This window comes from Haliotis rufescens, unplaced genomic scaffold (assembly GCF_023055435.1).
Source record: "Haliotis rufescens isolate VD_foot unplaced genomic scaffold, xgHalRufe1.0.p SCAF_16, whole genome shotgun sequence".
Classification (NCBI taxonomy): domain Eukaryota; kingdom Metazoa; phylum Mollusca; class Gastropoda; order Lepetellida; family Haliotidae; genus Haliotis; species Haliotis rufescens.
The window spans coordinates 25,858,322-25,885,860 of NW_025963846.1; the positions used below are offsets into that span (position 1 = coordinate 25,858,322).

Here is a 27,539-nt window from a genome sequence, read left to right on the forward strand (position 1 = left end):
ATATCATATATAGGGTATAGAAATTCAGTCTCCTTATACTTGTATATAATTGTAACGATATGGGAAACTCACACGGATAATAAACTATTAGCTGAATTATAAAGCTGATTATAAATATCATATATAGGGTATAGAAATTCAGTATCCTTATACTTGTATATAATTGTAACTATATGGGAAACTCACACGGATAATAAACTGAAAACAATGTATTGAAGTAACAAAAACTCTACAGGGACACTCTAGGATGTATCTTCTACCTAGGATATTGTGTTCTTCGTCGGGATAGGCTTATAGTTAGGTGTACAATGCGTTGGCGTGTCACCACTGACAATGTGTCCCCAGTCCTATACGATGAAACCTCACAGCTGAAAAAGGTATAACGTCGTATGGGATTACCTCAGTCGCTGCGTGGTTCAGTGTGTCTCCACACGCCACAACCATGCTGTGTACATGAGTAAGTGAGTGAGTTGAGTTTAACGCCGCTTTTAACATTATTCCAGTTATATCACGGCGTGTCAGCTTAATGTGGGAGGAAAGCACGAAGTGATACAGGTCTCAGACGTTTACCACTTCGGTGAAACCCACGAGCACGGGTATGGTGCTGACAAACCTAGAAACATGATCGGGGCGAACCCGGATTCGAACCCACAATCATAGGTTTTTGGCATGTCCAAGGGACGCAACTCTGCACAGCGAATCGCGGCGCCTTAGACGACTGGGCCACCCGTGTCCCCTGCTGCAGCTGTGAACTCATAATGACGACGTCGTGTGTGTTCCTGACTCATAAACACGAGTGCAATCCTTACTTTCCATAAGAGTTAATTTCTAGAAACAACCCTTTCGTAAAGTCACACCAAGAATAGGTCTCACGACACAATTTGTTTCAAGTGATTGGTTGCAAAGAGCTTATGAATGAAGGCCGGAAGGAATGCTGTGTTGTAGGATTATTGTGTGATGTACCTAGTAGGCCGAGGATATACATGTAGATCCCTTGTACAGTCCGGGTTACTTGGCTCATTAATAGTTCCGGTATCGTATTGGATTTTGTCTAATACATGGTTATCACTATGAACTGTATGCCATTTAGAAAGTGGTCAAACATGTCATAATTTGGGATAGTACTTTCTTAGTAAAGTACAGATACGACGTTAAATCACCTCTACCTTGATTTAAATGTACTTGCCCACTCTATATATTTGTTAACATGTGCATGGAAATGGGGAACAAAATTGAAAACATCATCTTAAATTCGAACCCATTGGTAGATGTGTCGACTAGGGCGCATGAATGCACACATGTCTTCAAACAAGGAATATAGGTTCTATTGATAAAAAAACCATTAGTGATGTAATTATTAGATTATAAGTATATAATAACGTTATTTTTCCTGTCTTTGAAAGGCATTTAGAAGTGATACACAACAGGAAGATAATATATGGATGTCACTTCTTTATTATGAGGAACACAACGTTACGGAGTATATGCTTCATGTAATGAAGGAGTAACATATACTCCTAAACGTTGTGTTCCTCATATTAAAGAAGTTGACATCCATATATTCTCTTCCTTTTGTTATTTTTCCTATTGAAACTGGGGGCACGGGTGGCCTAGTCGTCTAAGGCGCCGCGATTCACTGTGCAGAGTTGCGTCCCTTGGGCACGCCAGAAACCTATGATTGTGGGTTCGAATCCCGGTTCGCCCCGATTATGTTTCTAGGTTTGTCAGCACCATACCCGTGCTCGTGGGTTTCACCGAAGTGGTAAACGTCTGAGACCTGCATCACTTCGTGCTTTCCTCCCACATTAAGCTGACACGCCGCGATATAACTGGAATATTGTTAAAAGCGGCGTACAACTCACTCACTCACTCACTCACTCACTCCTATTGAAACTATCTTACGATCAAAACATCCTTTGAGATAAATAGTGTAACAGTTCGCCTGGTGTATCCCCAGAACGATTCAAGGGCAACAAAACTAGCATACAAACCCGTCAGTGACAACCTAAAATGAGCGAACACAAAAGAATGAACGTACTATATTTACACAGCACACTGTGATAAACGAGCGCATTGGACCATAGGACCTCGTATCGAGTGACACAAGCGATGCATTAACCTACATACACAGTTCTGGGACAAGGGCATATGCCACACTGTAACGATCCCCGTGCACTGAAGACCATTACTGCAAGTTTGACTTTATTGGACGTTGGAAAACTTATCCAACACAGTAGATATGTTATTGTATTTTATTCTACATATCAGTTGTGCAGAGTTGCGTCCCTTAGGAGTGCAGAGACCTATGCCCATAGGTTTGTCAGTTTCTAGGTTTATCCGATCTTGGGTTTCACCAAGGTGGTAAAACCTGCATCATTGTGATACTGCTCAGAGCGGCGCTAGAAACCAACCCAAGAATGTCTGTTTGATCATATATATACCATTTATATCTGGATGCAAACTAGGTGCAGAAAGATAATTCAGTTGTGATAGATGATCACAGTACAAATGCAAGATCCCTTTACGACTAGCGTACACTTTCTCCTTACTCGTGTTTGCGGCTGAGGTTAGAGTCGTGAAAACGGATAGGTGCACCCTTAAAACTCGCTGTGATTATATAGAATTTGTATAACCAAATCTTGGTAGCAGCAATACCATCCTCGGTTCCCATAACATAGAGCCTTTACGTTGACATTGATTGTACTCATTGTACTCAATTGGATTATGCCATAGATCGTGTCAGCCTATTCAAACTCAACAGTATAATTCCAAAAAAGTTATAAATGGCAAGTAATAAATGAAATACTAAACTCGCTCCCGTGTAAAACCAATTTTATGAAACTCGAGAATAGTTGTGGTATTTGACAAGCGAAAGCGAGTCAGATACCAGAACTATTCACTCGTTTCATAAAATTGGTATTACACGGGAGCTCGTTTAGTATTCTATATCTACTCGATGTGAATGGTAAAACTGTTCTCATTCAAGTACCTATATACATGTACAAGAGAATGTTTATACCACCTTTAGAGTAGTGCCTCACCTCAATTAATATTTAATAATAATATCAATACGACAAGCAAATGTGAAACGTTTTGTACCTCATTAGCATTCCGTGAAGCACACAGGTCAAATATTGCTCAGCTTAAACAGTAATGCCAAATCACGGTTTACCTCACTGACCTTATTCCCTCAGGCGCGCCTTGTGGGGTTCCCGGGTAAGCATTGGTCCCCATTGGAACCTATGCTTGTCGAAAGAGCCAACTTAATGGATCGGGTGGTCAGGGTGGGGGACTTGCCTGATTCCTTGTCATTGTACCCCGAATACGTGAGTCATTGCTCACAATATCAGTCACTGTATCTTCTGGCCCAGACCGCTGTCATACAACTTGAATATTGTTGAGTGCGGCGTTAAACAATCAACAACTTAACAGTGAGGCCCGCAACATATGTACTCATAATCTCATCCGTTCCTAATCAGGCGTCTGTCATCTGCATGTATTGTTCCCTCAGCAGGAACCACAGGATGCCATTAACTTTGTAGGATTATTCTGTCATATCAAGTAACTTACTTAACCAGTGCGGGTTATCCGCCGAGGATGATTCCATTGGGCGTGAAAGGAAACATACTGGTGTGAAATAATGTGAATGGATAACTGAAAATAGGTGTACCTGTTGACACCGGGTGTTTGCGAAAAGGGTTAGCATGTCGTATCTTGTGGCTGGTAATGTAAACATTAAGCACGTGTGAGTTGACAGAAGCAATAATTAACATATTTACTTTCAACGTTTTACAATTTTGTCATCAATACAACTTCACAACACATATTTAGATATCATCAATTTATTCGATAATAATGGCAACGACATTCAGATATCATCGAATTAAAAAGTCATTTCAATGTCATAGGGATAGGATAAATTTGCTAAATGATCAACGCTTTGGTTTCTTTAGGTTTACATGAATAGAATATTTGACTGATCCTGTCAAATAACTTGTTTGTCTCATCTGCTTTGCCAGGCCACTCGAACCAAGTACCCCTCCACATAGACTAGCTAAGGTGAGTGAGTGAGTGAGTGTGTATGGTTTTACGCCGCTTTTAGCAATATTTCCAGCAATATCACGGCAGGGGACACCAGTAATGTAGTCTAGCTATAAGGACGATATAGAGTTACATGTGGTACACAGGAAGAGATCAATGTGATTCGCGTGAAAATCAATACACGTGAAACATATGAACACAAAGGCTTCATGGCACAGAAATCTAAAATGATTGTCAGAGTGATAATGCTGAATAGCAAAGAAATCTAAAATGATTGTCAGAGTGATAACGTTGGATAGCAAAGAAATCTAAAATGACTGCCAGTGTGATAATGTTGTACAGCAAAGAAATCTAAAATGATTGCCAGTGTGATAATGTTGTACAGCAAAGAAATCTAAAATGAATGCCTGTGTGATTATGTTGTATAGCAAAGAAATCTAAAATGACTGCCAGTGTAATAATGTTGAATAGCAAAGAAATCTAAAATGACTGCCAGTGTGATAATGTTGTACAGCAAAGAAATCTAAAATGACTGCCTGTGTGATTATGTTGTACAGCAAAGAAATCTAAAATGACTGCCAGTGTAATAATGTTGTACAGCAAAGAAATCTAAAATGACAGTCAGAGTGATAATGTTGGATAGCAAAGAAATCTAAAATGATTGCCAGTGTGATAATGTTGTACAGCAAAGAAATCTAAAATGACTGCCTGTGTGATTATGTTGTATAGCAAAGAAATCTAAAATGACTGCCAGTGTAATAATGTTGAATAGCAAAGAAATCTAAAATGACTGCCAGTGTGATTATGTTGTATGGCAAAGAAATCTAAAATGACTGCCAGTGTAATAATGTTGAATAGCAAAGAAATCTAAAATGACTGCCAGTGTGATAATGTTGGATAGCAAAGAAATCTAAAATGACAGTCAGAGTGATAATGTTGGATAGCAAAGAAATATAAAATGACAGTCAGAGTGATAATGTTGGATAGCAAAGAAATCTAAAATGACTGCCAGTGTAATAATGTTGAATAGCAAAGAAATATAAAATGACAGTCAGCGTGATAATGTTGGATAGCAAAGAAATCTAAAATGACTGCCAGTGTAATAATGTTGGATAGCAAAGAAATCTAAAATGACAGTCAGAGTGATAATGTTGGATAGCAAAGAAATATAAATTGACCGCCTGTGCAGTAATGTCCGCAGCTTATATCATCCCCAAAGGTTACTTCCTCTATATAGCATATAGTTGAAGTCTTCACCTGTTGCTTCAATGAATAAGAATGATAAATCCTCAAAAAGGAGGGTTGTAACAAGGCGTTGCGGGCGATAATTAGTTTAACTATTCGAAAAACTGTCTACTTCTGCTTTGCCCAAAGCAATCTTCTCATCACCTGTCAGGAACAGTTGATTAACCTCCTCCAATCGTAGCCCTCGTGTTTCCGGCATGAATATAAAGATGAAAATTGCAGCAAGCAAAGTGCATCCCGCATACAGCCAGAAGATACCTACAAACCAGAAATGTTACCAGAAACAATTTGACAGAACCAGAGTAATGAACGATTGAAAAAACGATCGCCAGTATCATGCCTTTTAATGAATGCAAGCTTAGCTCCTGTGTATACTGACGATGATAGTGGACATTTGCAAATTACTAAAGACATAAGGTTAGAATTTAGTTCGGTATATTAAGTTAAAATAGACATTTGAGATATAGAGAATCTCACCCGAGAGTCTTTTGATATGAAATATATCAACACAAGTTGATAAAAGTGGAAAAATGCCGAGGCTTTTTGCCACTTTTATCAACGAGTGTTGATATATTTCATATCACAAAACACGAGGGTGAGATTTTATTTATCATCCAACATCATTCTTCCAACTTTTTCAGTTTGTAGACAGTAATTAGCAGTGTCTTCAGTGAAAAAGATACTGCTAACAGCTTCAGTAGCAGAGCAATTAGTGATGCCATTTGATTGTGACGTCATGGTAACCAGTGACGTCACAATGGTCTGCAAAGCATGTAATTTCATTGCAGCGATATCTACAGTTATCTACAGTTATCTGTAGATATCGCTTGATCCCATCCGAGCGATATCTCATGTGGGAGCCAGTTTTAGATGATAAACATACAAGTATACAAACACAAACTGTCGTGCAAGAGAAGAACCAGTCCAGGCTATCCGCCCAAAGAGATTCCATTTGGCGTAAAGGACAAAACAGCTGTGAAAATTATAAGAACGAACCACTGAAAATCAGTGATGATGCAAGGAGCTCGCGAAAAGGGCATGCATGGCTTGCCCTACCTATAGCACCCGTGGTATTTATGTTTGTTTTGTTTGTTGTTTAACGCCGCACTCAGAAATTCAAACTACATGACGTCGGTCTGTAAATTATCGAGTCTGGATCAGACAATCCAGTGATTGACATCATGAGCATCGATCTACGCAATTGGGATACGGCGACATGCATCACCAAGTCAGCGAGCCTGACCACCCGATCCCGTTAGTCGCCTCTTACGACGAGTATGGTTTGCAGAAGATCAACTCTAACATGGAACCTTCACGGGACGGCAATATATGTATATGTACACAATTATAACAAAATCTGTATGTATAGATACCATCGAGAAATTTCAATTGAATAATCCCAACAGAGTAAATCACAATTTTTCGTTTGAGGAGAGAGAACCACAGCGGGAATTGATAATGATCATATGATATAATACGTAGAAGAAATATTATATTCCAAAGTGGAAAACTCGATGGATGAAACTGCAGCTAAGTATATTCGTGAAACATGGTGAGATATCTGTGAAACATGGTGAGATATCTGTGAAACATGGTGAGATATCTGTTAAACATGGTGTGATATCTGTGAAACTGGTGTGATATCTGTGAAACATGGTGATATATCTGTTAAACATGGTGTGATATCTGTGAAACATGGTGAGATATCTGTGAAACATGGTGTGATATCTGTGAAACATGGTGAAATATCTGTGAAAAATGGTGTGATATATGTGAAACATGGTGAGATATCTGTGAAACATGGAGTGATATATGTGAAACATGGTGAAATATCTGTGAAACATTATGAGATATCTGTGAAACATGGTGAGATATCTTTGAAACATGGTGTGATATCTGTGAAACATGGTGAGATATCTGTGAAACATGGTGAGATATCTGTGAAATATGGTGTGATATCTGTGAAACATGATGAGATATCTGTGAAACATGGTGATATATCTGTGAAACATGGTGTGATATATGTGAAACATGGTGAGATATCTGTGAAACATGGTGAGATATATGTGAAACATGGTGTGATATCTGTGAAACATGGTGAGATATATGTGAAACATGGTGAAATATCTGGACGACTGTTTTCTTGTTTGGTACCCAACAGTGGAAAAAATAAGCAATTTTCGGAAGATTCTTGATTCGATCCATCGATTTAATTTACCATGGAATGTGAACATAATGAGAATCATATCTGAACGTGAAAGGTATAAAACAAGGAGACCAATTGAAAAAGGATATTCATTACAAGCCAACGCGCCAATACCTACAATTCAATACATGTCATCCGCGGCACACTGAAATTACTATTTCATACTCGATGGCGAGAAGACTGTGTACTATTGTTTCGGATGTGAACACACGAAACCTAAGATAGGAAGAATTAAAGACCAATATACAACTACAGGGATATCCATGGGGAGTGGATGAAGACGCTGTAAGTAAAGCAATGAAAATCCCACGTGAAAGACTAATGAAAACAAAAAAAATCCTTTGTGTGTACCTACAATCCTAATAACTGAAGGGGCGGTCGGGTAGCCTAGTGGTTAAAGCGCTCGCTCGTCACGCTGAACACCCGGGTTCGATTCCCGACATGGGTACAATGTGTGACGCCCATTTCTGGTGTCCCCGCCGTGATATTGCTGGAATATTGCTAAAAGCGGCGTAAAACCATACTCACTCACTAATAACTGTAATTATATTCCCCTTATAAAAGCCAATCTTCCAGACAGCAAATTCGAGATACAGATGAACGTTGTATAAATGTAAGCAAACACATTGATGAATGCGTGTGTGACCATTTGACAGTTTTTTTTCTGTTTTAGAGATTGTTTAACATTTACGAATGGAAAAAGGAAGATGATCATCAGAGAGAGAGGGTAGACATTTGTGACTCAACCAACACTTAGACCAAGTCATGTGTTACCTGACTGGTTTACCTTGTCCTGTCCCATCGCTAGCCCCAATCGCATATACATACGTCATGAAGACATAGTTAACCAGATCTGTATTTTATCGCTGCAGTTCCTGTGGTGTCGTTATTGCAAATGTAATATGTTGCAGGTTGAATTTGAAACTAATCTGTTTTGTATTAATCATGATTTATGTCACTTACATTTCACCATAACTCATAATCATCTAATAACGGCTTGAACAGTCCACCTTAATTTGGGTCTACCAGGTACATCCTGGGCCCTGACCTCTACAGTCCTGGCTGTAGAGGAAGACCACATGACTGTCCTCAAATAAAACGTACATGTACACACACGCACGTCTAATTTGTTATTTTCATAGGTATCTTGAGTGAGAGTTGGGTGAATGCTGAATTGTGATATAATTGCAAGTTTTAATTGTTTTATCTGAACATGCAAAAGTTTTATTTTCAAGTATGAATTATATAATAGATAATTCTATGTATTACTTCTTTTGATATTAAAAGAGCCACATGCCATAGGAAACATGTCAAAGTTAGTCTTGTGCATTTACAATTGCCTGATATGTCATTAAGTGCCATTTCCAAACTTACATGTTGAAATTGACATGTTGTTAATTACTGGTTTAAATAACTACATGGTCTGTGTGATGAGACACACCATGCCGGACCGTCTGGCTGCCACATATAACATCTAATTTGTAATATTCATAGGTCTTTGCGGTGGCACGGGTGGCCCAGTCGTCTAAGGCGCCGCGATTCGCTGTGCAGAGTTGCGTCCCTTGGGCACGCCAGAAACCTATGATCGTGGGTTCGAATCCCGGTTCGCCCCGATTATGTTTCTAGGTTTGTCAGCACCATACCCGTGCTCGTGGGTTTCACCGAAGTGGTAAACGTCCTCCCACTTTAAGCTGACACGCTGCGATTTACCTGGAATACTATTAAAAGCGGCGATAAACCCAACTCACTCACTCACGCATAGGCTTTTACAGCCCAGTGATGATAAGTTTTGTTGTTCCTGCGAACCTGACAATCCCTGACAATACCAACACCAGTATTAAATTATGCCAAGACTGTCTGCCAAGATTCTGCGACAACATTCAGTGGCCATGGACAATGGCGAAACGGTTGGTACCAGGACTGTCAGAAATTCTAGCCTTGAACTCTGTATCTCTATCTACCAAGAATTAGAAAATCGTACCAGATACCCAAAAAAGTCTTTAAAGTATTCTGGAAAAGCCTTTTGGGATCACTTACCATGGGCAGTGATGGCTTCAGCAAGTGACAAGAAAGTCATGGTCACTACTATCTGGGATATCCAGAGAACTGAAGTAGCTATTGAACTGCATGTGCCGCGTGCCCAGAGAGGAAATACTTCAGATATAAAAACAAAGATCACGCCAACACCTGAAATATAAACGAAATACATAATGTAGATATTACAGATAAAAATCTTTATTTGTAAAGTTTTGAATGAATACACACATTTAATCGATATTGAATTAATTTAAATTAGGTCCAGCTGCATTGAAACACTTTGTTGGACAATAAGTGAATGAGTGAGTGAGTATGGTTTTACGCCGCTTCTAGCAATATTCCAGCAATATCACGGCGCGGGAACCCAGAAATTGGCTTCACACATTGTATCTATGTCGGGAATCGAACCCGGGTGTTCGGCGTGACGAGCGAACGCTTTAACCACAAGGCTACCCGACTATCCCTGTTGGACAATAAGCTGATGTAGATACGTTATATGCAAAATTTCGCATCTGATGTCATTATATCCGGTTAAATGGAATTGTACACCTAAAATTACAAAAACATGTGAATGTCTTAGAAATTTATTTTTTTTTACTATCATCTGACCAATCACATGTCATTACCAAGTCACTACAAATAATATCTTGGAGGAGACACATTTTGGTAATGTAATACTGAATGTCCATTTTCTCACCGCTACTAAATACAGCCAAGTATAGGGAGGACCCAATCACTGGAATCCATTTATAGTCACTGGGACAAGCTTGCGTCACCAGGGTAAAGTCTGAACTGTTAAAAGAGCTGGCGGAAGAACATCTCCCTGTTGTAGCACTGCCGTTTACCGACACGGGTACACACGTGGCTCTTGAGAGAACGTCGTAGCAGAAGCCGCATTGTGAAGACTCGATGCATTGCTCACATGTTCTGAATTGATAAGTGATACGGAATTGTAGCTCACCTGGTTTCACGATATTGAAATTACTTCAAAAGCCACAAATACAACTAATTAATTTCCGTTATATATGCTTGAATATATATAATGATACTATGTATCCATCGTTATAATGATTAATCATCTATTAATTCGAATACATATAAACATGTACCATGACATACAGTTACATACAGTTATCATCCATTGTGAGATCTATTGTGTTCGGACCAACCAGCTCATAATAAGGAGATAAACCTGTGTTTTGATGTTGGTTTGGAACTCTTTCATATCTTAGGTGCCAGTCTGTGATGAGGCCTTTCATTCCATTCTCAAGTGGTATCACCCGTAAAGGGGTGAAGGGTAGTTAAAGTGTCACAACTAACAAACATCAGGTTCAGAAAAAACAAATAATGTTTTGTTTATTCACTTTATTCATCACGCAGGAATACCTGATAATTTCAAAGATGTCACGAAAAAGTTCAAACATCTTTGCACACCCGAATAATGGACCGATCTCATGACCTTGGCCTATTCTCGGAAGTAAGTGTTTACCGTTACATTGCACACCCGAATAATGGACCGATCTCATGACCTTGGCCTATTCTCGGAAGTAAGTGTTTACCGTTACATTGCACACGCCAATAATGGACCGATCTCATGACCTTGGCCTATTCTCGGAAGTAAGTGTTTACCGTTACATTGGACACTCGAATAATGGACCGATCTCATGACCTTGGCCTATTCTCGGAAGTAAGTGTTTACCGTTACATTGGACACTCGAATAATGGACCGATCTCAATACCTTGGCCTATTCTCGGAAAGTAAGTGTTTACCGTTACATTGGACACTCGAATAATGGACCGATCTCATGACCTTGGCCTATTCTCGGAAGTAAGTGTTTACCGTTACATTGGACACCCGAATAATGGACCGATCTCATGACCTTGGCCTATTCTCGGAAGTAAGTGTTTACCGTTACATTGCACACCCGAATAATGGACCGATCTCATGACCTTGGCCTAATCTCAGAAGTAAGTGTTTACCGTTACATTGCAACTGGAAATTTGAAAAGATGCAGCCGAAGCATGCTTGGCGGTTTGTGCAAGATTAACTTGATAGTATAACTAAAGCTGACAGTCGTGGACACCTGATTACTGTCACCTTGCATAAAGGAAGAGTAGAGGCGCTTTTGTTCTGAGGAGTCGGTGTTGTACGAATTTAGAGAATGTTGATTTTTGTGCCCTGTGGACTTTGCGATTTCACGCCTTCTACGACAGAAGGGTCACTGTGATGGCTCTTGCACAGTGATTGGTGTCAAATACGATTCTGAGGATATTGTTTTGGTCATTTGTGAAAGCGTGATGTGATCTAGTGTCTTCAAAGTGTACCAAATCGATCCGGATTCACCGTCATGTTTGCGAAGTGTTGAAAGAAAGTTGGATTAGGTTGGATGTAATTTCGAATAATATTTCTGAAATGATGCAACGGAGCATGAGGGTGTACCAGTGGTATAAATGCGTGCTTTCGCCTGATCCCGCACCTCCTCTGGGTGTAGCCTGTGGGTGTTTCATTGTAATGTTTTCCACACCGTCATCTCCTGTTTCAACGGTAAACGAAGGCAGAGATAATTATTTTTGAATTTCACAACCTCGCCGACCAAACCCTAATGTCATGTCAAACCATACTTAACGTTGAAATTGGCCTACTGAATCTACAGACCGACATTCCCTAATTTTGGACATATTCCCATGAGAAATGGTCTCATGATGGGATGTAGTGTGAAGGCCAAATTGTTTTATTTCTCTCAACATGGCGAGAAACACATTTGGGGCTTTACGGAAGACTTGCTAAATAGTTGATTTTCCTTTTAAACGTCGGCGCCCGAATGTTCCGATGTTTCGCCGCTCTCAGACCAACAAATGATCATTTAAATAGAACTGGTCATCTGCAGTACGGACTTCCGCGTAAGTGTGCCTTAGACGTGCATTCAGTTCGTCAACTGGAAGTGATTCAAAGTCTGTGGATTTTCCGTTTTCGCTCAAACATTCTGATTGGGAAGGAATTAATAAGTATCCGGTAGGAGTTGTGATAATATAGTCCTCAGGCGCCGGCCACAAAGCGATCTTAGCGCTACGACTATCGTAAGCCAGTGTTAAAGTATGGGAGTTACGATCACCTCAGCGCTACGACTATCGTAAGCCAGTGTTAAAGTATGGGAGTTACGATCACCTCAGCGCTACGACTATCGTAAGCCAGTGTTAAAGTATGGGAGTTACGATCACCTCAGCGCTAAGATGGCTTTGTGGAACGGGGCCCAGACCGTTAATTGTGCAGATGAATAATTAATTAGATCTATTCATTTGGAGCTTTATTTAGTTTAATTAATGAATTTTAATGACTTTTCTATGCCATGGAAAGGCCTAGAATTTCCTATTTATATTTACTTGTTGATATGTTATCGATATAAGTAGGTATACATTGTTATATATTTCCTTACGTTTAAAGATCGTAACACCCCAATGTGCAGTCCTGGGTGTGTTTTGGCCTCCCTTCCAAGGAAATAGAATCTAGGCTTCCCTCGTCAATTGTTGCAAAGCGGCTTGCCGTTGACGACTTAGTTAGTTGGATGATGGTATCTGTGGGAAATATGTTTCAACTAATTTTCAATCGCAAACAAATTAATGTACTCAAAAGATTACTTTAGTTCATGCAGCGCAATTAACAATGGGACCGTGACTGAATCATTTTTTTCTGAATGAAATGATATTTTTAGGAAAATATTATGTAGGTCCTAAATCGGAAATTGTAAAATAATTTTACAGCTATTATAGTTATGTTGTGCTACCGAGGATTTCAAAACATTACTTTTTTTCCTAAATGTATGGGTTTGTTTGAATTATTATTATTATTATATGTTTATGTGGACTGAGGTGTTTGATGTCGATGTAGGCCTATCATCCGTTAACAGGTCATGATCAGTAGCCATATCCTCAACGAAATCTGATAATAAATTCAATTGAATTTATTTTACAATCAATGGCTTCATCTATATTGCCATGAGATGTAATTAACGTAACAATTTAGTTCTTGCTCATTCTTTAGCAAAGCAGACGATTTTTTATATCCAGCCTTGTTCGACTGAATTTATTTTTCTCTGATTGAGGAGCAATTTGTTTCTAGAATCACCTGATTATGTGATTTGCGCAAGTGATCCGTTGAGTTCATTCATAACTAAATCCATCGTCGAAAAAAGATGTGAAATGTCCGACAACAAATGCGCCGTAATCCATCGTCGTATCGGTAGTTTGTTTGGTGTCCGCCATGTTAATGTGCAAACGTAAATAACCGCATAATACTAGTATATGTATAACAGTGCAGCCGACAATGAGAGACCTGTACAATGTGACTATATTCCTCTGATTGACTTCAGTTAGCCATTGAGAATCAAGTATTTCCTCAAGTCATGGTATAATCTTCATGATATATATATTATGCCCTCTGAACATTGTTTTTCCAACGATTGGGCTCAGAATATTTTTTATCTATGTGCAAAAAAATACTTTCAAAACTCGTGTCGTCACCTATTAATCTCTGGTTGCACTGTTCATATTTTTAATCACTTGAAACAAAAGACAAATTACCTTAAATTACACATGGAAGCTGTTGTAGCGTTATTGATGGTACTCTGAATGTCATCACTAACGACGGGGGAATGAGTCGAGGAGAGGAAGAAGCCAAGTCCGAGAATGACCAAGGAAATTAACAGACCTGTTGACAATGAAAGTCATAAACACCGAAATAGGAGACACATTATTCAAATAGGAGACACATTATTCAAATAGGAGACATATTATTCAAGGACCCGTGAAGATGCAGGGTAGACTAGGTCTTCAGCAACCCATGCTTGCCGTAAGAAGCGACTATGCTTGTCGTAAGAGGCGACTAACGGGATCGGGTGGTCAGGCTCGCTGACTTGGTTGAAGCATGTCATCGATCCCAATTGCGTGGGTCGATGCTCATAATATCAATCACTGGATTGTCTGGTCCAGGCTCGATTATTTACAGACCGCCGTCGTATAGCTGTATTATTGCTGAGTGCGGCGTAAACAATAAACCAACCAAACCAACATTATTCAAGACACATTAACTGATTCAAGATGAAACTGGATATTGCCTTTTTGGCACACAAGAATGGAAATGTAAAATCACGTATAAGTGACGTCACCGCTGTCATTTGACTTTATTTCACATGACTACTATTATATGCAATTTGGATAATGTCACCACAAAACAGATGAGACTTAAGCAGAAATAATCAACAGTCATGAAGATACCGAGAGCCAACATGGACCTACGACGAAGCTACATACATGTTCAATGGAACGTGAACATCATTTACCTATCTGTGAGGTGAGGTGAAATTGGGTTTTACGTCGCGTCCAAGATTATTGCACTTATATAGCGACGTGCATGCACGTGTGTGTGTGTGTGGCTGCTTGTACTAGTCCGGACTGATGCCGATTTATAGTGCTAGCTCACTGAGATACCATGCCGCAGTTTAACATGAAACCCACTCAGACACAGTATACTGACTCCGAGCCGACCAGTCCTTGTTTTAGCCCCTCAATGCCGAGCGCCGAGGGTAACAACAAGTACCATCTTTTAACGTCTTTTGGTATCGAACCCCGGACCTTCCGCTCTCCGGGCGGACCCTCTACCACTAGACCACGGAGGCGGTTACCTATCTGTGAGCCAAGAAACAGAAGTTTGCGTCCCATCCTCTCCACCAAGCACGTGCTGATGAAGGCTGTTGCAGCCTGCAGTGCAGTTGGTATTGCTGTCATCCATATTGCATCTGTGACTGCGAACCCCCCTCTTTTGAGTATAGTTCCCGTGTAGTACCTACAAAAATGGAATTTGCTAGCGAATCGACCTTCCCAAAGACATCTCATTCTTACTTCTTTCTTTGTAAATTCTTATATCTTATGAAAACACACGAATGGCTGCATATTTATTAAAGAAAGAGACAGTGTTTTATTCAATGCAACATTTTGGTCACTTAAATTAAAATCCAAATAGAGTATGTGAGTCCACTTACATAACGGGAGCCGCCCCTGTCACCTGTGTTATCATCGCCAAGACCATGGACAGGAACAGAGCTCTTCGGACTGGAGGCGTTGTTAGTATCCTCCCAATCAAAGAGGAACCATGTTCTGTGTGGAAGTAGTGTTAGACCAACTCAGACCATGACAAACATCAGAAAAGTTGGCGAGCGCTAACAATACACGGATCGACTGTGCTCAACCTCCAACTCATTCGTGACCAACTCGTGTTATTCCGGGACAAGCCGAATAGCGACTCGTGCCCCTCTCATGGCCATTTTTGCGACCGGGTTCCGTCTTAGCGCAAACGGGCATACCTAAAACAATTGTCAACTCGTTGCGTAATGGTTCACATATATTTCCCCATATATTATATATATTTCAGATGCAATTTAAAGCACATCGGGACATGTGGAATTATACAGTATGATTGACCACATTTAACTGTGTCTTGGGTATATTTTTAGATTTAACACATGTGCCGCAATGCCACTGTCAACCTCAGCTGACAAACCTGCCGACTCCGGCTTGTCCGGCCTTTAACCCTGCCCATATTCAAATCCGGATCTGATCCGGGAAAAACCATCAACTGTCACTAACAGCCTGATTACTGGAATACGCCAATAAAATACATATGCTTTCACTATGGAACATGTTTTGCAGGATAGAATGATATAAATAACTATATAACGATATTTCAAACCTTTATCATGTTTCAGTCGTTTCCCTTCCGCAACAGTTCTTCTTATGTCGTTGAGTTCTATTTGGATTTCATCCGGGTTATTTCTCAGTCGCTTGAGGACAGAAACAGCTTCTTCCTCTCTTCCTCTGTCCATATACCACCGAGGAGTCTCCGGGAGGAAGAGACTTCCAACAAAAAGCACAACGCCAAGAGCACAGGGACATGCAAACATCCACCTGGTAGAATAATAAATGAAGTACTGAAATATTTCAAAACAATTGATAAGAGCGACCAAACCTTGAGCATATCAATACTCACCTCCATCCTGCTTCCCCTAGTCCACTGAGAGCGCCTGCCCCGACTGATGACAGAAACACCCCAATTGAAATCAGGACCTGTGTGAGACTACCCAGACGCCCTCTGATGTCCACGGGGGCACATTCCGATATGTACATTGGCACGACGAGGGATATAGTTCCTGTAAAATACCATTAGGAAGCATGTAAGTATTTCGAACGTCACAGAAATATTCGTCGACAGCATGCAACAGAATCCACAACGCTGACTTGAGATTCTATAGATTCTTTTAGGTTGTTACAGAATCGTTCGGTTGAGATAAAATGTTTGTTTGTTGTTTATCGCTGCACTCAGAAATATTCCAGCTATATGACGGCGGTCTGTAAATAATCGAATCTGGAACAGACAATCCACTGATTGACATAATGAACATCGATCAACGCAATTGTTTGTTGTGTAATGCCGCACTCAGCAATATTCCAGCTATATGACGACGGTCTGTAAATAATCGAGTCTGGACCAGACAATCCAGTGATTGACATCATGAGCATCGATCCACGCAGTTGGGATCGATGACATGCATCAACCACGTCAGCGAGCCTGACCACCCGATACCGTTATTCGCCTCTTACGACAAGCATTGTCGGCTTTTACGGCAAGCATGGGTTGCTGAAGACCTATTCTACCCCGGATCGTCAGGGGTCAAGATAAAATGTGATTGCTAATGTGAGCTGGTGGAACTTAAAGTTGTCAAACCTGATGCGATGTGAAAGAAAAGATATATAACAAAGATTTGCACAAATAGGTCCCAGTTATTTTCATCGAATGTAAGCTTGTAAATTGAATGACAGTTAAGATCTACCAGGCAAGTCTCATCAAAACACCACCCGGAGCCGATCACATAATAGTTCCTGTACAGCATTCACATACTGTGGTGAGATGTTAAAACACTTTGCAAGTGTGCAACTGTGCAAATGACCACTATATCTGATTTCTTAGTGTAATGAGAGTGAGTTGGGTTTATCGCCGCTTTTAACAGTATTCCAGTTACATCACGGCGTGTCAGCTTAATGTGGGAGGAAAGCCCGAATTGATGCAGGTCTCAGGCGTTCACCACTTCGGTGAAACTCACAAGCGCGGGTATAGTGCTGACAAACCTAGAAACATAATCTAGGCGAACCGGGATTCGAACCCACAATCATAGGTTTCTGACGTGCCCAAGGGACGCAACTCTACACAGCGAATCGCGGCGCCTTAGACGACTGGGCCACCCATGCCGCCCACCCCCAGTAAAATGATTCAAGCACATGGTAGCATTCCCTCATCGGATTCCTTCGTTAGAAATGTGAGGTTCTCAAGGTGATGTGTCAGACATGTGCAACTAGGAACGTTTTCCACAGTCCATCCTGACTGAACAGCACACCCGGTAAGATATTAATGTTCCCCTCTGATATTTCGAATGATATATTCGCCACTTTTTCCGACATGCCTTCATGTTGTTGACGGAAGTGAGAAAGATAGTATACACATTCACGTTGATAATGCTTGCATTTAACATTCAGTAACTGGTTACCTGCTCCCATTCCAGCCAATAAACGTCCAACAAGAACCACCTCTTTCGTTGGTGCTGCTGCTGATACGATGGCGCCAATACAAGTCAACGTATTTGATCCAATGATCATCCTCTTCCTTCCCAAAAGCTGGACCAGGTAGCCAGCAGGAAGAAGTGCTAATGCACATCCTACTGTGCCGAATGTGGCCATGAGCTGCTGCCACAATGTATCGAGTTGAAACGTGTCAACAAGGAGAAGCATGGCCCCCGAGATGATACCGAGAGTATAGCCTAGAAGAAGAGCCAGAACAGATGCAAATATTGTTGAGATGTAGACCAGCCATGGATGGCCATCTGTTGACTTCTGTTTGCCCTCAATGGCCATTGTGTCTTTCCTGATGTCCTATGAAACCTAAAAGAAAGACAAGCGAGTTATGGTAAAGAAATATTGGTTTGGTACACAAATTTAACTCCAGACAATAGAGACGGTGGGAAAGCCTAGTGGTTAAAATGTTCGCTCGTCGCTTTAAAAGGCCCGGGTTCGATTCCCAACATGGGGTTAATGTGAGAAGCCCATTTCGCCCAACCTACTACAAGAATTACGATGTAACACGAACAAATATTGAAAGAAAGTAATTGAATGAATGCTATTTAATAAAAATAACAACAGTCAGGCTGTTCGCTTATTGCCGGTGATGTGTAATTTCGGGGTGGGGTGGGGTGGGCTGTAATTTCGTTTATCTGCCATTTCGTTGAATGCAGTTATAAGCATTTGTACTTTTTTACGCAACCACGTGCCCGCCGTGTGTTGACAGTGTGTCATGCCTTGCATTGCTTGTACGACGATGCAAATGCCAAACTGCTAGTAAATAAATACAATAAGAATAAAGTGTACGTGTTTCTTACCTTAAACCAAGAAGGAGAAAGATGTAGGTTCCCAGGGTCTTATTCAAGCAAGTGTGCCTGAAATTGAACACCCAGGAGTTATATACCCTCAACTCTGTTCGTATAGCATTAACAATATCTCTGATATATGGTATCCGCCATATGCTGATAATGTTGACTGCACGAAGTAGGTTGTAAGGAAATATTCTCAGTATTGCTTGACCACAGGGGCTTGTAACGCATAAATTAGCAGCTACAAGATCTATGGTCACAGCCAGTGTCAGTAGTGTAAACTCTCAAGCCAATACATTTTAGAGGTAGCTTCCGTTGTAAATGTGCTGCTCGCCTCCAGATAGAAAAATTCGTCACGAAAATCTACATTGACCAAACTTGATGTTACGTGTATCCGCCATTACTAAGCAGATGACACATACAGTAATTGGGCAATTAGTGTTTGTCAAAAATACGTTATTCTCTTGTTGTGTACATCATAATTAAAATACATTAAGCAACAAAACCATTTCCATAGCAAATAGAAATTTCTCAAGAAAGCAGAGTCGATCGTACCGTTCCGACTATATCATGAGCATGTGTTTATGAATCACTATAAAATAATGATGATACTGGGTGTTCGCTCAAAAGTGAGCGTACCTGACCCACCGGTGGCACCAGTCACAAACACATGCGAAGGCAAGTCAATTGTTCACCTGAAAAAAAGCACGGAACCATATGGCACAAGTCAAAATAGGGAATTGCATCTGACATCATTTTTGTCACTGACGCGTCAGATTTGGAAATGTCCTCTACATGTCTGCCATTAACGTTTTTGAAAGCTTTACTGAGGCCTTGAATTTTGTAACCTTGATACCTTGTAACAACTTCTGAGCAAGAGTCGTATGACGCTCTTTGACATCTTCGTAGAAAGTATTTCAAAAGTTGTGAAATGTACACACTAAAGGCTGGAATATTGCTCGACATGAAGGGAAAGTTGACGATTGGAAAGTTGAAGTGATGCCTCTTGTCATACAGTCCTCTCGAGAGTGTTTTGTTACTCTGAATCTTTATGCATAGATCAATATATGAAACAGATGAGGCGGTCTCACTGGTCTTCTTTATTTCTAGTTCAGGAGGGTAAATCAGAGGAAGGGAACTGGCTATTTGATTGTTATTGAACGACATCAGACCATCGATATACCTGAAGCTTAAGTTAAACTTCTTGGCCAAATTACCTTGTTTTGACTTTGCCAATCCGAGCCGAAATTCCGATTCATATGTATAAAGAAACAGATCCGCAAGAAGGGGAGCACAATTGGTGCCCATGGCACATAAACTTCAGATGGCATTTACTTTTTTTGATAAATTGTCCCGATCCTCTGACTATTGATACGTAACTGTATCTGTGGTCACAACATTTTTTAACAAAGGCCCTATGGATCAGGGAATGAAGTTATTCCTTGGGTTTGTCATGTGTGATGGTGATGTAAAAAAGTCAAAACATCAAATGGTTTCACAGAGTGGAGCCTTGATCTTTTTTGAGATTTCAAAATGTCAAGTAAACCGTATACGATCGAATCAGTACTTGTGACATAGAAAATATAAAAAAAACATATTAATTAACATGAGTGGTATATAAAAAATTTCATTAAAATGTTAATCTACAAAAACAGCAGTTGACAACATAATGTTCTCTAGAACATTTGTGGTGGTGTTGAAGCGAGAGTATATTGTGTACAGTTTGTTTTCAACAACCAATACAGTTCGTTAATATTAATCATTCTGTAAAAGTTAATGTTCAGTTTGCAAAAATTTTCAATGATCTTTTAACAATAATTTACACTGCCATATAACAATGATCCTCTGTTGGAGTCTTGGGGATGGGTTCATCTCACCTCTGTACCATATATCAGGAGCTTTGTCTATAGCACTCGGTTGTCTGAACCACCGTGTTGTCTATACCACTGGGTTGTCTATACCACGGGGTTGCCTATACCACTGGGTTGTCTATACTACGGGGTTGTCTATACCGCTGTGTTGTCTATACCACTGGGTTGTCTATACCACTGTGTTGTCTTTTCCACTATGTTGTCTTTTCCACTATGTTGTCTATACCGCTATGTTGTCTATACCACTGGGTTGTCTGAACCACTGTATTGTCTGTACCACTGTGTTGTCAAAACCACTATGTTGTCTTTTCCACTATGTTGCCTATACCACTGTGTCGTCTATACCACTATGCTGTCTATACCACTGTGCTGTCTGTACCAATGTGTTGTCTGTGCCACTGTGTTGTCTGTACCATTGTGTTGTCTGTACAACTGTGTTGTCTATACCACTGGGTTGTCTATACCACTGTGTTGTCTATACCACTGTGTTGTCTGTTTCCACTGTGTTGTCTATACCATTGCGTTGTCTGTACCATTGCGTTGTCTGTACCACTGTGTTGTCTGTACCACTGTGTTGTCTGTACCACTGTGTTGTCTATACCACTGTGTTGTCTGTACCACTGTGTTGTCTATACCACTGCGTTGTCTATACCACTGTGTTGTCTATACCACTGTGTACAATCAAGGTAGAGAGGTTTGTGTAGAGAGTTGTTTCTAGACTACACTGTGTACAATCAAGGTAGAGAGGTTTGTGTAGAGAGTTGTTTCTACACTACACTGTGTATAATCAAGGTAGAGAGGTTTGTGTAGAGAGTTGTTTCTACACTACACTGTGTACAATCAAGGTAGAGAGGTTTGTGTAGAGAGTTGTTTCGACACTACACTGTGTACAATCAAGGCAGAGAGGTTTGTGTAGAGAGTTGTTTCTAGACTACACTGTGTACAATCAAGGTAGAGAGGTTTGTGTAGAGTGTTGTTTCTAGACTACACTGTGTACAATCAAGGTAGAGAGGTTTGTGTAGAGAGTTGTTTCGACACTACACTGTGTACAATCAAGGCAGAGAGGTTTGTGTAGAGAGTTGTTTCTACACTACACTGTGTACAATCAAGGTAGAGAGGTTTGTGTAGAGAGTTGTTTCTAGACTACACTGTGTACAATCAAGGTAGAGAGGTTTGTGTAGAGAGTTGTTTCTAGACTACACTGTGTACAATCAAGGTAGAGAGGTTTGTGTAGAGAGTTGTTTCTACACTACACTGTGTACAATCAAGGTAGAGAGGTTTGTGTAGAGAGTTGTTTCTACACTACACTGTGTACAATCAAGGTAGAGAGGTTTGTGTAGCGAGTTGTTTCTACACTACACTGTGTACAATCAAGGTAGAGAGGTTTGTGAAGAGAGTTGTTTCTACACTACACTGTGTACAATCAAGGTAGAGAGGTTTGTGTAGAGAGTTGTTTCTAGACTACACTGTGTACAATCAAGGTAGAGAGGTTTGTGTAGAGAGTTGTTTCTAGACTACACTGTGTACAATCAAGGTAGAGAGGTTTGTGTAGAGAGTTGTTTCTAGACTACACTGTGTACAATCAAGGTAGAGAGGTTTCTGTAGAGAGTTGTTTCTACACTACACTGTGTACAATCAAGGTAGAGAGGTTTGTGTAGAGAGTTGTTTCTACACTACACTGTGTACAATCAAGGTAGAGAGGTTTGTGTAGCGAGTTGTTTCTACACTACACTGTGTACAATCAAGGTAGAGAGGTTTGTGTAGAGAGTTGTTTCTACACTACACTGTGTACAATCAAGGTAGAGAGGTTTGTGTAGAGAGTTGTTTCTAGACTACACTGTGTACAATCAAGGTAGAGAGGTTTGTGTAGAGAGTTGTTTCTAGACAACATTGTGTACAATCAAGGTAGTGGGGTTTGTGTAGAGAGTTGTTTCTAGACTACACTGTGTACAATCAAGGTAGAGAGGTTTGTGTAGAGAGTTGTTTCTAGACTACACTGTGTACAATCAAGGTAGAGAAGTTTGTGTAGAGAGTTGTTTCTAGACTACACTGTGTACAATCAAGGTAGAGAGGTTTGTGTAGAGAGTTGTTTCTAGACTACACTGTGTACAATCAAGGTAGAGAGGTTTGTGTAGCGAGTTGTTTCTACACTACACTGTGTACAATCAAGGTAGAAAGGTTTGTGTAGAGAGTTGTTTCTACACTACACTGTGTACAATCAAGGTAGAGAGGTTTGTGTAGAGAGTTTTTTCGAGACTACACTGTGTACAATCAAGGTAGAGAGGTTTGTGTAGAGAGTTGTTTCTACACTACACTGTGTACAATCAAGGTAGAAAGGTTTGTGTAGAGAGTTGTTTCTACACTACACTGTGTACAATCAAGGTAGAGAGGTTTGTGTAGAGAGTTTTTTCGAGACTACACTGTGTACAATCAAGGTAGAGGGGTTTCTGTAGAGAGTTGTTTCTACACTACACTGTGTACAATCAAGGTAGAGAGGTTGTTTTAGAGAGTTGTTTCTACACTACACTGTGTACAATCAAGGTATAGAGGTTTGTGTAGAGAGTTGTTTCTACACAACACTGTGTACAATCAAGGTAGAGAGGTTTGTGTAGAGAGTTGTTTCTACACTACACTGTGTACAATCAAGGTAGAGAGGTTTGTGTAGCGGGTTGTTTCTACACTACACTGTGTACAATCAAGGGATAGAGGTTTGTGTAGAGAGTTGTTTCTACACAACACTGTGTACAATCAAGGTAGAGAGGTTTGTGTAGAGAGTTGTTTTTAGACTAAACATTCGACTATCTATACCCTTTACTGCTTTCTGTAGAACAGAAGCTACGGAACTGACCGCTTATAAAATAGCAGCAGAGATACCATCATCATTATTCCAAATCTCAAAATTCCCAAATTCTATATAAGCAACCCCTAAAGCCCCCTCTTGGGTTGCACACACCACTTTCGCCCCTTTCGGAAACACATTAAATGGCCTGGCCGGGCCCGTGTGCGAAATACGCATCAGTCGGAAAGCGCACGTTAAATCTCCAAAGTAAGTAAGTAAGTAACCATCATCAACTTGGCTGTCATCCCTCATCGGACGTCCCCGTCTTGCCATCCATGGCAGTAGGCTAGCTTTCACTGTTTACGTCTTGTGATTTCTTCTTTTCACCACTTTCATGACTTTCACTGCTCAGATTCCGGATGTGTCTTATACTTTCACCGTATGGGAATGGATCCCGGATCTTCCATTGTACCAACGGACGTTACCTGCAAGGCCACCCGTACCCTGCTTATCGCTGTACTGTGTTCATTTTGACACTGCCACCTGTAGGTGCGTCGCTCTGCCTTTGTTTGGAAAGACAGCACACGTTTGCATTAACAGCCCAAAGTTCATTCAACATTGAGGTCGTTTCACTTGTACATCTCAGCGACATGGTCATTGGAGCGGATACAAACATACATTTAAGTGCCTACAGAGGTCTTCAGAGACAACAAGGTAGTCGAAATAGGATTCTCTATTGTTGAGAATAAGCTGTAATCATCTTTTGTCTGTCAGTCTGTCTGTCAGTCAGTCTCTCTCCATGTCTCTCCGTCTGTCTCTCTCTCTATGCCATCTCTCTCTTTCTCTATCTCTCCCTCTGTCTCCTCCCCTCTCTCCTGTCTCTCTCTGATCTCTCTCTCTCTCTCCCTCTGTCAGTCTCTCTCCGTGTCTCTATCTCACCATCTCTCTCTATCAATCTCTCTCCAATGTCTCCCCTTTCTCTCTCCCTCTGTCTGTCTCTATATACGTATCTATCTATCTCTCTATCAATCTCTCTCTCCCAATATTTGCATAAAGAATTAAACTTTAGTTCTTCAGGGACAAGGTTATCGAAATAGGATCCTGTATTGTTTAAAATAAGATGTATTCATCTTCTGTCTGTCTGTCAATCTCTCTGTCTCTGCCTATCTGTCTCTCCCCACCTCTCTCTCTCATATATCTCTCCCTCTCTCTCCCTCTCCATCGCTCTCTCCCTCCCTATCTCTCTCCCTGTCTCTTCCTCTCCCTCCCTCTCTCTCTCCCTGTCTCTCCCTCCCTCCCTCTCTCTCTCCCTGTCTCTCCCTCTCCCCTCCCTCTCTCTCACTCCCCCCTCCCTCCCCCCTCTCTCTCTCCGTGTCTCTCCCTCTCCGTGTCTCTCTCCCTCCCTCTCTCTCCCTCTCCCTCTCCCTCTCCCCCCCCCCCCCCCCCTCTCTCAGTGTCTCTCTATATATATTAGCACAAAGAATTAAACTACCTTAAACGACAAGCTAATTGAAGTAGGATCTTGTGTAGTTTACAATAAACTGTAATAAATAGCATGGTTATAAAGGACCATTTAGATAATAAACGATTATATGGAGGTGCTAACCGTATGGTTATATCCTAGTAAAAAAGTAACGATAAGAGAATTGGACGCAAATAGTATTTTTATGGATATATATGCATACATAATCGCATGAGGAGTTATCAATCATGTGCTGAGGTGAGGAGAAATGGGGTTTAACGTCGCTTCGAAGATTATTGCACTCGTATAGCGACGTGCATGCACGTGTGTGTGTGTGTGGCTGTTTGTACTTGTACTTGTACTTGTATTTGTATTTGTAGTGCTAGCCCACTATGACACCATGCTGCAGTTTAACATAAATACCCCACTCAGACACAGACACTGAGCCGACCAGTCCTTGTTTTAGCCTCAGTCCTTAGTGGCGAGCGCCAGACAGGGTAGCAACAAGTGCTATTTTTAAACGTCTTTTGGAATCACAGGCCCGGGGATCGAACCCCGAACCTTTCACTCTCCGGGCGGACGCTCTATCACCAGACCACGGAGGCGATCTGTCAATCATGTATACCCAATGGATCACAGTACATTAAATGATCAAAATCAGTACTCACTTCTCACATGAACATCCCGCCACCGTTCTGACACAATGTTAGTGCGGGCGGACTTGGGTCGGCAACCACTTCTTGTATTGTGCAGGGCAGACAAGGTCACGTGATCAATGCAACACGTCTTCTTTCAAGTTTAAGTTGCTTACTTTTTATGAGGTTAAATGTATCATGCTTTCAAATTGTGAGGGGTCGGATGAATGAACTCTCTATGTTGAAAATTACATAGGTGTACCCGTGTGTGTCCCATCTCCTGGCCTGGTTTAATAATATCCATTTATTCGCTCGCTTCATATACATCATCCCGCTATATTAAGAAATTCCTTTTTCATGAAAAAATCCCAGTAGTATTTTAAAGGAAGTATATTTTAAGAATTAAGGTATCTTTATTTCATCTTTTAAGCAACATTTGCACTATTTATATTGCAGAGTAACGATGAGTTCACAAGCATGTTTGGAAAATGTTTCATAAATTCTAATTATTTTCAACTCTTGAAGTCATTTTTTTTCATTTTTTATTTTTCACGCTCCTTCAGACGGTGAACATAGAGATGAGAGTGTGGGTACCAATGCCTTTTGTTTCTTTCTTGTTTAACGCCAAACTCAGCATTACTCAAGCTATATGACAGCAGTCTGTAAATAATCGAGTCTGGGCCAGACAATCCAGTTACTGATATCATGAGCATCGATCTACGCTATTGGGATACGATGACATGCATCAACCAAGTCAGCGAGTCTGACCACCTGATCCCGTAAGTCACCTTTTACGAGAAGGATAGTCGCCTCTTACGGCAAGCATGGGTTGCTGAAGACCTATTCTACCCTGGATCTTCACGGGGCGTGTGTGTGGCAGTGGGGTGGACAAACGTATCTCACAATACAGGTTTGAATTGGTTTGTTTCAATATCGATAAAGTGTGTCGTATCTGTGTTTTGGGGTTAACTGAACCCTACGACAGTTGTGGGGCACGGGTGGCCCAGTCGTCAAAGGCGCCGCGATTCGTTGTGCAGAGTTGCGTCCCTTAGGCACGCCAGAAACCTATGATTGTGGGTTCGAATCCCGGTTTGCCCCGATTATGTTTCTAGGTTTGTCAGCACCATACCCGTGCTCGTGGGTTTCACCAAAGTGGTAAACGTCTGGATCACTTCGGGCTTTCCTCCCACATTAAGCTGACACGCCGTGATATAACTGGAAGACTGTTAAAAGCGGCGTTAAACCCAACTCACCCACTCCGCCCCGTTGTGGGCAAGGGGAGACATGCCTCCACCACTTGCCTGGTCAGCCAACGGTCAAGGAAGTCACGGAGGAACTGGTCTATCGACTCTTGCTCCGTTCTATCGCTCTCAGCATTCATGTAATGGCCCTTGCATTCACCAGGAGTAAACACAAGACATGGGTTATACTCACATACGTTTTAATCGCTCCAGTCCACCAAAGAGAACTTCTACATAACACAGTCTAGACTCGTCACAGACTGGACAAACAGTGATATCGATCTGCCTCAGTCACTGCCAAAACTGCGCATTTCCAACTAGTGCCTAACATTTACCTTTCTTTATCACATGTAACAACGCCTCAATTTTATTACATAAATGTTAGATCAGACCATGAACGCACGTGTGCAGTAATCGAAAAAATACCGAAGCCCACGTGCCAGATTGACCATCTCTCTATAAATGTGCAACTCAACTTCCTGATTCTACAAATGAAAAGTATCTTACCTCATTCATTATTCATTAACTAATCGACGATAATGTGGAAACAATCCT

General features: G+C 40.9%; 1 protein-coding gene across 3 annotated transcripts; it reads right to left on the reverse strand.

Moving 5' to 3' along the window:
• Nucleotides 1–4,681: 4,681 nt before the first annotated feature.
• LOC124117704 (proton myo-inositol cotransporter-like) lies at nucleotides 4,682–26,366 on the reverse strand. Of its 3 annotated transcripts, XM_046479689.2 has the most exons (11): nucleotides 25,777–26,366; nucleotides 19,006–19,062; nucleotides 18,121–18,511; nucleotides 16,569–16,728; nucleotides 16,272–16,486; nucleotides 15,565–15,679; nucleotides 15,208–15,368; nucleotides 14,108–14,234; nucleotides 10,227–10,456; nucleotides 9,530–9,679; nucleotides 4,682–5,544 (listed from the first exon to the last, which is right to left on the reverse strand). In XM_046479689.2, exons 3-11 carry the CDS (start codon nucleotides 18,482–18,484, stop codon nucleotides 5,375–5,377), a joined length of 1,692 nt encoding a protein of 563 aa, XP_046335645.2. In that variant the 5' UTR covers nucleotides 18,485–18,511; nucleotides 19,006–19,062; nucleotides 25,777–26,366; the 3' UTR covers nucleotides 4,682–5,374. The 3 variants fall into 3 exon arrangements, 2 of the variants coding, with proteins under 2 accessions (XP_046335645.2, XP_048253014.1); XM_048397057.1 differs by lacking the exon at nucleotides 19,006–19,062; XR_007221633.1 differs by lacking the exons at nucleotides 4,682–5,544; nucleotides 9,530–9,679 and adding an exon at nucleotides 12,964–13,102 and having other exon boundaries at nucleotides 10,354–10,456.
• Nucleotides 26,367–27,539: the final 1,173 nt, after the last annotated feature.

What these genes read in the sequence shown, in the direction of transcription:
- LOC124117704 (XM_048397057.1), bottom strand. Translation starts at nt 18,484, where the DNA reads ATGGCCATTGAGGGCAAACAGAAGTCAACAGATGGCCATCCATGGCTG. An exon ending in ATTGGCTGGAATGGGAGCAG is followed by an intron (nt 16,729 to 18,120) that starts GTAACCAGTTAC and finishes GGTATTTTACAG; the next exon opens with GAACTATATCCCTCGTCGTG. An exon ending in CTTGGCTGTATTTAGTAGCG is followed by an intron (nt 9,680 to 10,226) that starts GTGAGAAAATGG and finishes TTTATATTTCAG; the next exon opens with GTGTTGGCGTGATCTTTGTT.